At 32.4% G+C, this 13,122-nt stretch overlaps 1 protein-coding gene across 1 annotated transcript in view; it reads left to right on the top strand.

The window, feature by feature from the left end:
• Nucleotides 1–13,122, top strand: part of LOC139501430 (cationic amino acid transporter 2-like) — a 31,483-nt gene that overhangs the window by 5,734 nt on the left and 12,627 nt on the right. The window contains exons 3-7 of the mRNA XM_071290512.1: nucleotides 906–1,029; nucleotides 2,867–2,986; nucleotides 3,459–3,587; nucleotides 4,649–4,804; nucleotides 5,765–5,904. Coding sequence (XP_071146613.1) covers nucleotides 921–1,029; nucleotides 2,867–2,986; nucleotides 3,459–3,587; nucleotides 4,649–4,804; nucleotides 5,765–5,904 — 654 coding nt within the window. The 5' untranslated portion in view covers nucleotides 906–920. The remainder of the gene's footprint in view (nucleotides 1–905; nucleotides 1,030–2,866; nucleotides 2,987–3,458; nucleotides 3,588–4,648; nucleotides 4,805–5,764; nucleotides 5,905–13,122) is intronic.

The following is a 13,122-nucleotide window of genomic DNA, read 5'->3' on the forward strand; positions in this document are numbered from 1 at the left end:
GTACTATTAACATATTTGATGACATATAAATTGTGTAAAAACTACAATTTTGGATACTGTAAATTCAGATATTATTGTGTGCATTTATATTTGCGATTTTTGTAATTTTTGACTTAAATGCAATTTTAATTTTTACGATTTTGAAAAAAATCCTATTTAATTCCTACAAAATATTTCAAAATGCGAGTTTAAATTATTGCGTTTACATCTCTGTCGCATTTTTCGCAATAATAAGAACCTCACATTAATTTCTGAATTTACAGTATATATATGTGTTTCATCTACATGTATGTGAGGATGACATAGACTCCAGTTTTATGTTTGTTAATTTACAATGTACATGATCGATGTACCTGTCATGTTAATAGTATGGACACTATAAATGCCATATCTTAATATTTCAGTTATTTGGAGAATGTTTGATGGTCTCTATTAGATATAAGTTCTCAACTTGTATCTAGACTAATTAAGGGGAATTGAATCAAAGTATAGTAGCTTTTATTGGCATGTGGTACAAATTTATACAGGCCAGGTTTAATTTACAATAAAAAAAAAAAAAAAAACCCAACAAAAGTAATACAGCCACATATAGAACGTAGAACAGGAAGTGGAAAACAAAGTACCATAATCTCAGAGAACTTGTAGGTACTGAAAGTGAGATCAAAACCAACAAAAACTAAAAATGAAATTATGTCAATCAGTACACATCCAATGGATTTAGTTTGAAAATGTTAAAAACACCATAAACAGTCAGAGAAAAGCATGAACCTGAAGCCTGGGTTAGTGCCCTGGTGAACAATCACAAAGACTGCAATAATACTGGTACACATTAAACAGCAAATTAATTATATGAAGATTTTTTATTAATTTTGATAGATATAAGAATTATCTGTATTTTTTTTCAGCTTTCTTAAAGAAACATGAGTGGATTCATTGGGAAACTGGTACGAAAGAAGTACATAGACATATCAAACGTGACAGATACTAAGTTAAACAGAGTTCTAAATACATTTGATTTGACAGCTTTAGGTAAGTATCCAGAAATAAATGAAGCATGACATGCAGTAAAGAGTAGTTTATCAATACATACCACTATTACAGAGCAGTGGATGCTAAATTCTCTTCAGCACCTGACCTTGTGGTTTTAAAATTATTGACTCCGATTTTAACCAATTGAAATGCTGGATATAGCATTTTGAACAGTACTAAGTTAAGTTTTATGACTGGAGTCCTTGATTTTACTCATTGTCTTTAATAGACCAGGTTATTTACAGCAGATTCCATTGAGTGTGTAGCAAAAGGTAATAAATTTGGTTAGCTTGCTTGTTAGCTGAACCGTGAAGTAAACTACCCTACTTTAAGAATAGACTAGTCCGACAGAAAACCTATTAATCTATATGTTGGACTATGCTACTTCGAAAGGCGGGTAGTATACCTGACCTAATAATGACTTCACGGTTCAGCTAACAAGCAAGCTAACCAAAGATATTACCTTTCGCTACACACTCAATGGAATCCGCTGTAATGCTGAATTTAAGCTTTTGTTGTTTGTGTATTTTGTTTCATGTTACCTGGACTTCAACAGAGTGTTTGGTCTTTTTCTTTTGGTAATATACCGTTTATTGTTTGTAATCTAGCTTAGCTGCAACTCATTTTATTCATATATAGTTCCCTTAATTTGTATACTGTAAACTAACTTATTTTCACACACACTTTATTACGCTCTAATGTTGTTGCAATTATCGATAATTATGTGATTTTTGCTGGACCATTTTCTGATTTCACTACAATAGTACAAAACTAACACTAACTTCTTTCTAGCAAACTTTGCAGTTATTTATTTTCAGGATCTTCTTGAAATATTTATTTGAGGGAAGATCCAAGTTTCAAATATACGTGGTGATTTAAATTCTGCCCATTTTTCCAATCATAAGAAAATAATATCAAGCAATGATTAATGTCCTAGGTGACTACCATTTTTTCAACAGGAATTTTCAACACAAAATCAAAATTTGTTGAATTTTTTTTTGTAGGACTGTGTTACTCTCGTTTTAGTGTCAAATTATGTCTAACCCATAATCCTTTGTTCCTTCACAGGATTTTGAAACTGAAACTGGCCAATGTTTGATTGAAAAAAAAAAAAAAAAAAAATATTATCTTAAAATAGTGTTTACTATAATAATAGATATAGGAAGATGTGGTGTGAGTGCCAATGAGACAACTCTCCATACAAATAACAATTTAAAAAATAAACCATTATAGGTTAAAGTACGGCCTTCAACACGGAGACTTGGCTCACACCGAACAACAAGCTATAAAGGGCCCCAAAATTACTAGTGTAAAACCATTCAAACGGGAAAACCAACGGTCTAATCTATATAAAAACAAAACGAGAAACGAGAAACACGTATATATATTACATAAACAAACGACAACTACTGTACATCAGATTCCTGACTTGAGGACAGGTGCAAACATTTGCAGCGGGATTAAACGTTTTAATGGATCCAAACCTTCTCCCTTTTTCTGAAACAATAGCATAACATCACAACAAAGAAAAACATACGATAAAATATCAATTGGCAGACTTAACTCAATCAAAAAACCTATGATTAAACAATGAACGAATAAATTTGATCTGCGATATCTGAATACAAATGCACAGTTAATTAAATATTAGAGACAAACATTCATGACCAAAAAGCTAACAAACAAATTCAAACACAGGACATGTATAAAGCTAGATATGATACAAAATCTTACAAAATATGAACTGAACTATACCCTATATAATATATCAAATAACATGTGAAAGAAAAAAATGTGATTAAAATTGTATTTTTATTTTTACTTAACATACATGTAGGTATTGGTAGTACCTTAGGAGCTGGTATATATGTTGTTGCTGGACAGGTTGCCAAGGAGAAAGCAGGACCTGCTGTTGTCTTATCATTTTTCATAGCTGCTGTGGCATCAGTTTTGGCAGGTGAGTGAGAACAAATTTATTTTCAAGAAAGCTTTATGACTCCGAGGGGAGACTGTCCCTTTTATGTCCAGTTTTAACGTCAAGTGAAAGTAGCAGGATGAATAAAAGTGATATAATTTTGATGATGCAAATTAGACCAGTGATACTGTAAAAAGTAAAATATTGAACGGAAGAATTTGGAAAAAAGAAGTAAGTAGGTCAGATTTCCCAAAATTTCAAATTTGATCAAACAAACAAAAAAAAAGAATTTATGATGGCTGGCTAGATAAGTCAGAAGAGGCTAACAAAACAAAAAAGGTTTTTGCTCTAGATAAAACTAACTTTTGTGTCTCTTGCATGTAGGCAATGCTAGCTAGCATCACCCTCAATGTGAATCCACAGCATCGCAATCAAGAAAAGGATGTAATTTAATATTGTTTAAACCATGATATTAAAAGCCCTAGTAAATATGTACCTTATTTTTCCTTTTCAGGGCTTTGCTATGCTGAGTTTGGTGCAAGAGTACCTAAAACAGGATCTGCCTATGTATATAGTTATGTTACAGTTGGAGAGTTCATTGCTTTTATCATTGGATGGAATCTTATACTAGAATATGTCATAGGTATACCATTGCTTATTTTATTATTTTTAATCATACCTAAGGTAAAGAGAATTATTTTCATGCTTGTTCATGGTATTGTGGTCACATCAACTTGAAACTAAGAAAATATATTATTTTTATATATATACACTTTTAAATGTACATGTACATGAATATCCATAATAAGCCTATTGACCTTGATTTCACAGTTCACCAATCAGGTTAAAAGAACGAACCATTGGTTAGATAAAGTAATGGTCACACCAACTTGAACCTAAGCAGGAATGTTCATTATGAAGCTTAAGTAATCTGTTAAAAATTTATGCCAAATAATGGATTTGACCAAGATTTCAAGGTTCACTGAAAGCAAAATGTTATACATGTAGTGCAAACAGGCCATGTTAACAAGTGTCCTATTGATCCATATTCTTGCTATAAAATTTAATTTTTATGCCCCACCTACGACAGTAGAGGGGCATTATGTTTTCTGGTCTGTGCCTCCGTTCGTTTCATCCGTCCGTCTGGTCGTCCGTCTGTGCGTCCGTTCGCCTCAGGTTAAAGTTTTTGGTCAAGGTAGTTTTTGAAGAAGTTGAAGTCCAATCAACTTGAAACTTAGTACACATGTTCCCCATGATATGATCTTTCTAATTTTAATGCCAAATTATAGTTTTGACCCCAATTTCATGGTCCACTGAACATAGAAAATGATAGTGCAAAGTTCAGGTTAAAATTTTTGGTCAAGGTAGTTTTTGATAAAGTTAAAGTTACATCAACTTGAAACTTAGTACACATGTTCCCTATGATATGATCTTCGTAATTATAATTCCAAATTATAAGTTTGACCCCAATTTCATGGTCCACTGAACATAGAAATTGATAGTGCGAGTGGGGCATTCGTGTACTATGGACACATTTTTGTTTTTAAAGCGTTATGATGTAAAACTCAATTATAATTGCTACGAGGTATCCATTTGACTCCCTATTCCTCTTTTCATAGTACATTGTATTTCTATGCATATTCTACCAATAGAGTTTGTTCAATGTTTAGTCTTTCCATTTTTCCAACAAATATGTTTTTATAGGTACAGCCAGTGTTGCCCGAGCATGGAGTTCTTACTTTGATTCCCTAATCAACAAAACCATACAGCATTTCTTCGAGGACAACATGCCAATGAATGTTGGAGGACTGTCACCTTATCCTGATTTCTTTGCTTTTGGTATTACTTTACTGCTTACATGTAGGTATTTTATTTAGTTTGAACATATTTATTTATAGTGGATTGGGAAACAAGTTTTGCAACTTATATTAATCCCTTTCCACTTTGCGGGTGCGAGTGCTGCCTAGGTATTTTATTTCTGTTAGTATCCATGTAGTTTTGAATTCCATTTCTATCCACATTTCTGCATTTTTTGGCATGACATTTCTGTAAGTATGATGCATTTAGTATTATAAGTTTTAAGCTAATTTTGAAAATAAGGAATTTGGTGGTATTTTGTTATAAGATTGGTACTAACAATTGGTTTCTTCATCTAGACATTATTGATGAGGAACACAATGTTTAATTACATTATTTTTGATTACAATTATAATTGTATGCTTTCCCTAGGTTTCAAAAAGGAATTATTTGATAATCACATGGAAGCTTCCAATTTTTGATAGCGACCATCTTGAATTTCTAATGCCTGAAAAGACTAAAACTTTCATGCTTAAAAATTTTCTGAATGAATGAAAGAATATATGAGGAAACAATAATGAGACAACCCTACAATACAATAGCCATTCAAAATTTAACCTTCAACAATAGACATGTTTCAGACCATGAGACATTAAGATCAAAATTTCTGAAGATCTAGATAAAATCCAAATAAATTGTTAAGAATATGAATAAACGGTGATACGGAGGAAAACATCAATATGCACAACATAAAAAATGATAAACCATCTTCTTAGATCCTGGATCTATACACCTTTGGTGGAAATCTGTCCCGCTTGAACTTTTGATGTCATACAACAATCACTTTTCCATTGTGGTGTCAGATATCTATTATGACGTCAAAATTTTACGGGAACTTTTGTGATGTCCAGTCATGGTGGACATGTAGGGACAAGGTGTATTCCTGATTTAAATCTTATCAAGTATATTGATGAAAAACAAAAATCAATAAATTTAGGCATTTTGTTTTGTTATGTTTTTCAGGTATTTTAGCAATTGGTGTGAAAGAATCATCTACATTCAACAACATATTTACTGGAGTAAATTTATTAGTTGTTATCTATGTCATTGTTTGTGGAGCATTTAAGGCTGATACACATAACTGGAGTCTTACCAGAAATGAGGTAATGTCTTATTTATTGATTTTACTGTGGATTCATTTTTAGGGCTTTTCCATAATTAAAATTAATTGTATGGCGGTGGGTTGGGGTATTACAATGGAACAGTGGCGGATGCAGGAATTTTCGAAAGGGGGGGTGCTAGCCCAGGGCAAAGGGGGGGTGCAAACATATGTCCCGATTCAAATGCATTGATCGGCCAAAATAAAGGGGGGGTGCGGACCCCCGGAACCCCCCCTCTGGATCCGCCACTGTGGAAGGCAATTTTATTAAAATTTTATGGGCGGTGGTTATCTTGCTTGAACATTCAAAGGAAATGTCTAATTAAAAATATATGCATGGTGGAGTCAAATAAAAAGTGTCTTCCAACCCCCCAATACATTTTTTTTGGAACAGCCCTTACTAAAGAGGGCACCAATTTTCGTGGATTTGTAGGGTACAGGCTGATATCGACAGATGAACCCTGTATCTAAATTTGCAATGGGGAGCACATTTTTTCATTTTGCTTGTTTGCAGGATTTTGTTTCACAACAATATCGAATAGACATGAGAATACCATTAAAATTCAAATTAGGTACAAAATTAAATTCCTCACAATACGAACCTTCTTATTTTCATTATTTATTAGGATTTCAGCCATGAGATGTGCTCAATGAATTTTGAAATCCTCCTTTAGTTAACTAAATACTTAAAATCAGAAAGTTAAAAGGGTTTAAATTACATTTCAGCACATATATACTCTAAACTATATGATATTCAGACACTTATGACATTTGCTTCTCATGTTCTTGTAGAGATTTTCAGAAGTTGGCAGTTATGACTAAAAATGACAAAATTTAATTCAATGTTTAACCAGTGTGAAAGTGTGAAAGTGCGAAAGTATCCAAATTTTAAAAAAATCGAAAAAATAAAACCAAAAAAAACACACTCTTTAGCAGGCTTATAGAGTTAACACATTTATTTAAAAAAACAGTTGTTGGCATGACACGGGTTATGTTCTTCTCATATATTGTCGAGCCTGCAACTTTTGTTGCAGAAAGCTCGACATAGGGATAGTGATCCGGCAGCGGCGGCGGCAGCGGCGGCGGCAATGGCGGCGGCTACGGCGGTGTTAGCTCACTTCTTAAAAGCTTTTTATTTTAGAAGGTGGAAGACCTGGATGCTTCATACTTTGTATATAGATGCTTCATGTTACGAAGTTTCCGTCAGTCACATGTCCAATGTCCTTGACCTCATTTTCATGGTTCAGTGACCACTTGAAAAAAAAGTTCAAATTTTTTGTAATGTTGAATTCTCTCTTATTATAAGTAATAGGATAACTATATTTGATATGTGCGTACCTTGCAAGGTCCTCGTGTCTGTCAGACAGTTTTCACTTGACCTCGACCTCATTTCATGGATCAGTGAACAAGGTTAAATTTTGGTGGTCAAGTCCATATCTCAGATACTATAAGCAATAGGGCTAGTATATTCGGTGTATGGAAGGACTGTAAGGTGTACATGTCCAACTGGCTAGTGTCATCTGACCTTGACCTCATTTTCATGGTTCAGTGGTTATAGTTAAATTTTTGTGTTTTGGTCTGTTTATCTCATACCATATGCAATAGGTCTACTATATTTGTTGTATGGAATGATTGTAAGGTGTACATGTCTAGTGGGAAGATGTCATGTGACCTTGACCTCATTTTCATGGTTCAGTGGTCAAAGTTAAGTTTTTGAGTTTTGGTTTTTTTATCTAATGCTATATATTCCATAGGTCAACTATATTTGGTGTATGGAAATATTTTATGATCTTTATGTCAGTAGAGCAGGTTTTATTTAACCGTGACCTCATTTTCATGGTTCATTGCACAGTGTTAAGTTTTTGTGTTTTGGTCTATTTTTCTTAAACTATAAGTAATGTGTCAACTATATATGTTGTATAGACGCATTGTTAGCTGTACCTGTCTGCCTGGCATGGTTCATCTGACCTGGACCTCTTTTTCAAGGTTCATTGGTCTTTGTTTAGTTATCTTGGTTAATGTTAAGTTTATGTGACAGTTGTAATAAAGCTTAGCTTTATACTTAGGACTATCAACATAAATTCAATGATTAGTATAAAAGGCGAGACATTTCAGGGTGTGCACTCTTGTTTTATGATAGTATGATACTAAACTCCTTACGGGAGGGATTGTGCCTGATATTCATATGATGAAGACATAATCTTTCAATCAGTTTAATTGAGGTCTGGAGCTGGCATGTCAGTTAACTGCTAGTAGTCTATTGTTATTTATGTATTATTGTCATTTTATTTATTTTATTTTGTTACATCTTCTGACATCAGACTCAGACTTCTCTTGAACTGAATTTTAATGTGCGTATTGTTATGCATTTACTTTTCTACATTGGCTAGAGGTATAGGGGGAGGGTTGAGGTCTCATAAACATGTTTAACCCCGCCGCAATTTTGCGCCTGTCCCAAGTCAGGAGCCTCTGGCCTTTGTTAATCTTGTATGATTTTTAATTTTAGTTTCTTGTGTATAATTTCGGAGTTTAGTATGACGTCCATAATCACTGTACACGTACTAGTATACATATTTTTTAAGGTGCCAGCTGAAGGCTTGACATAGGCCTAGTGAGACTGTGAAGGCAGGCATGACTAACTACCCTCTTAGATGCATTGTTTATTCAGTGCTAAAATTAATAAAAACTAAATTATTTTATTCATTTTCTTAAAGTCTTATATTTATAATTGACTACCTCTCCTCCCCCTTCTTATATATGGATACATGGGTTTTTTTTGGAATTAAATATTTCTGTAAAATATAAAACACCAATTAGAATAGATTACTTAAAACATTGCTTCCTTCATGCTGTTGACCATCAGGTGTCAAACAGTTATATTCGGCTACAGTAAGCATAAAATTGGTTAAAAATTTTAACGTGATTTGTAAATATCCTTATCGTGATTCATCAGAGGACTCTATAAATAATTATCAGTACCGTTATTTTTGGAAAAAAATGATGTAATTTGTCCAGAATCAGTGGACCTTTCATCCTCTAAAAGAAATTAGTGTACATTTTATCATCATGCACCAAAAATTACTGTTAAAGTTATTTTGCAAGAATATTCACCAGTTTTTCGTCATAAAGGTACCCTCTATAATATAATTCCCTAAACAAAAATTGATCAAATATTTATAGTACTAGGTTATTTTTTAAATGACCTTGATTATACCCATGAGGATCTCTCACTGTCAGTAACAGGATTACTATAGACTAATATAATAATACTGACCAATCAATAAACCTCCTATAATAAAGACTTTCATATTCATCCATCTGTATCTTTCATTGAAATAATTTGCAAAATGAGTTATCTTCCCTGAATTGGTGTATTTTTATAATTTATAAATAAATGCAATTGTATATTTTAAAAAATAAAAGGTATATGTTATAGAATTAAAGAACATCTTTTAACAGCTATTTTGGACAGTTTGATATGTTCCAGAAAAAGATAACACTGCTTTTGTAAATAGCTTTATAAAATTTAACCAGCCTGTGAGTTTGTGTACCAATAGATCTTATATTCTCAAAACCTTGAAGCAGTTAACAATAAGCGGGCTATTTAGCCCTTTGGTTTTTCTAGAAAAATATTTGGCCTGTCTTGTATAGACAGTATATATATCAAACAAAATGAGTAGATACTACACAGGTGAGGGACACAGATATTGATTAAGGTCTTAAAACACTTCAAAACTCACCATTTTATCATAATTGGATTGACATAGTGACCACACTGGAATTCGTTTGTGATTTGCAAATACATGTTCAAAATTTCACATCTAATTCTCCTTAATCTATATTCATGAAGATTTTATTTCATAAAAATATCTTTGTAGTTTATTCTTGTCAAACTAATTAAGTATGGTCAAACTTGTTGAGAAACGACATCCTTTACAATAGCTGGCCATTTAAAGTTTTTAAGAATGCCTGTTTATTTAAATCATGCCTAATGTCACACAGCAGTAAATGCATTATAATGAGGAGCTGAACAGACAAAAACTTATAAGGAATTTCCTAATGCATTTTTCTGTCCTGATTTCATAGCAAAAAATTGTGACCCGAAATTTAAATAAACCAGAGATCACAATAAAAGTTATTATCACTATTCTTCAAAATTTTTAATTACTGACTGATCATTTAATTCCTTTCTCAGCACATAAGATCAAGCCATATGATAAATTGTCACTAGAACTAAGAGCGCACATGCCATTGTCAATGAAATTGAAAATGTTGTCATAATTATCAAGGTAACATATAGTGAATGATATACATGTATTAATAGATTATTTACCATCTTGACTCAATTGCTTTTCTCACTTTTGCTGTACCAGCTCAAGCGAGAAAATCCATCTCATTGAGATGACCAATAATAATCTATTAATATATCACTGGAATATGATAAAACAAATAAGGAAATGTCGATTTTGTATAATACTGCAATTTTCTATTTTCAATTTTCTTCTGACAACTTCAGAAATTAATCAGAAATTGTTAGGTTTCATCTTCTTGGGTATGTTTGGCTTTTCTTTTAAGGTCCCTTTTGACTGGGAATAGTGTCAATATATATGTTCCTGCTTTTAGTAATTTAACTCTTTATGCAATCAATAGTTTATATATATCAACTAAGCTTTAGCGCGAGGCTTGCCAAGCTTTTTAAATAATTCAAATTTAACTGTTGAGAGTGGAGAAATATCGTAATACACGAGTTATAGTGGTGGAATCTGTTTCTCTAATGATTTTTATCCTTTTTTTCCAAAGATTGAAACAAAGCTGTGTACTATTTATGTGGCGTCATCAGGCATGGTCGCCTTTTTTCATGACCTCACAACAGGAAAATTCAGAAGAAACCAAGAAAATTTAACGTCACAATAAAATGTCGACCAATCATTTGCCGAAAACATATTTTTCACAAGTGAGGAGAAATATTTTTCTCACACTGATCAAGAAATGTGAAAATAGTGCAAAAGTTAGAGAAATGGTATTACCCGATTTTCAAAGCTTTTTGTGAAATAACTGATTATTCAATACAAATAATTTAACAATTGAATATTATAAATTTTTATGAAAATAAATCCTCAAGTGATTTAGTTTGATAAGTTTTAAAATTAAACATATTTGATTTTGACATGTCACAATATAAAATCAAAATATGTATAAAAAGAAAAGAAGAAAATTTGCCATTTTGGCTCTTTTTTTAAAGTCATCTGATTTTGCATGTACAGTGCAGCTTATCTTAAGTTTCCAAAAGACCACTTTCGAGTTTGTCCTTCACCGGAAAAATCTCGTCAATTATGCATGCCTTTACCAGATAGAGGGGATCGCCTGTTCCCCTGCACTATTAATGTTCATTAAGCGTCTTAGTGGTCGTCATTTTGCAAGATCAACTAGAAATAATGGTTGTTCTGTAGGTACTTATATAATCACAATTTACTAATGACAGCAGTGCTGATTGTCAATTATGATAATTCAATTTGCCGAATAAAGAATAAAGACCTACATTATAGTTTTCCATAGTTTTCCTACCACTCACTCGACAACATTTGAATGGAAGTGACGATGCCCCTAAACCACAAATGACACATTTACTAAAACCAAAGTTTCAGAAAATAAAAAGCATCAAGCTCAGTACTTGTCAATTACTTTTATTTATTTTCAACTGTACTGTCTTTTTATTGACAGGTCAAAAATGTTTCTATTTGGTAAATCCGCGCGATTTTTGGTCAATCTAAAATAAAATATGGTTCAATGTATACTTAAAACCTTGTAGTGCATAATACACCCTGGTTTAATTATATAAAATCACTTACAAAAGCAGTATAATCTATTATTAAAATATATATCAAACTGTCAACATAGATGTTAAAACATGTTTTCTTACTCTGTAAAATTTGTTTTTTATCAGAAAAAATACAGCATTGCTTTTAAAAAAAAATTACAATATGACACAAATTCAGGGGAGATAATTCCTTATGTGACGAAATTGTACTGCATTTTATATCATAAATAAAGCTGCATTAGGGGCTTAAACCTTTTATATCTACCTTTAATACATTTTGATGATTGCTATTACATATTACTAAACATTCAATGTCATAACTCTTAGGATCATTTAGGTAAACCAAGGATTTTTATAGTGACACTGTACAAATCCTTGGGTCAACTAAATGTTTAAGTTTAACTGGTCTGTTTCTTTTTAATACTGTTCATCAAAAGGAATTAAAAAGTATTATTAGCCATGTTTACATCATAAAATCTACTCTGAGTACAATACAAACCCGAATACATCAAGGAAAGTTTTAAGTATCTGCAACTCTATGTCCTGTCTGGACCTACTAGTAACTATACTGCAGATGCATTGAGGAGATAACTGTATTGTATTTTCAGCTCCGACGGCATCAATTGGGGATTTGATGGTCGCAAATTAAGTTTACTGGCGACGCGTTAGCGGAGACAGTAAACGGAGACAGTAAACGGGTATTTGCGACCATCAAATCCCCAATTGATGCCGTCGGAGCTTAAAATACAATACAGTTATCTCCATTCTAATGAAACTGACAGAAAACAATGTTAAAACATGTATTTAAAATCTGTCATATGCCGTCTGCGCTTGCGCGTACGTCCCATAAATTGTCAATTGATGCCATGTAAGAATTGACGTTATCCAATCAAAATGAACGTTACAAACGTTGTTGCATTAGAATGTTTATTATAAAAGTTATATGTTATATGCAGCTAATATGTTCCAGAAACCAAAAAACTTACCTGGATTTTGATTTGCTGTATTAAATACAACTGTATTTGCTAGAACCTAAGTAATCAGTGTATTGAAAGTCAGAAAGAAATTTTTACTTTTAAAAAGTAGAAAGTGTAGCGAAAATTTAAAGGGGGGATAATTGATTAATTTAGAAGAAAGGATTTATTAGGGAGAAATAAGGTAATTAATTTTGTACTGAGCCCTTAATTTTATAACATTGGGTTTTTGGTGGGGTTCATGTTGCTGAACTTAAAACAACGAAGTTATTATAATATCATAATCCCTGTTTTGCCCTATCTTTGCAGATTGGTAACTCGACAGTTTATGGGAAAGGAGAATGTTTAAAGCTTTTTGGATTCTCTTAAATGGCATTTTAGAAATATTATTATATATGGAGCCATAGATCTGGAACCCGCCATAGATTTG

The sequence above is a fragment of the Mytilus edulis genome, chromosome 13 (genome assembly GCF_963676685.1).
Source record: "Mytilus edulis chromosome 13, xbMytEdul2.2, whole genome shotgun sequence".
In the NCBI taxonomy this organism is placed as follows: Eukaryota; Metazoa; Mollusca; class Bivalvia; order Mytilida; family Mytilidae; genus Mytilus; species Mytilus edulis.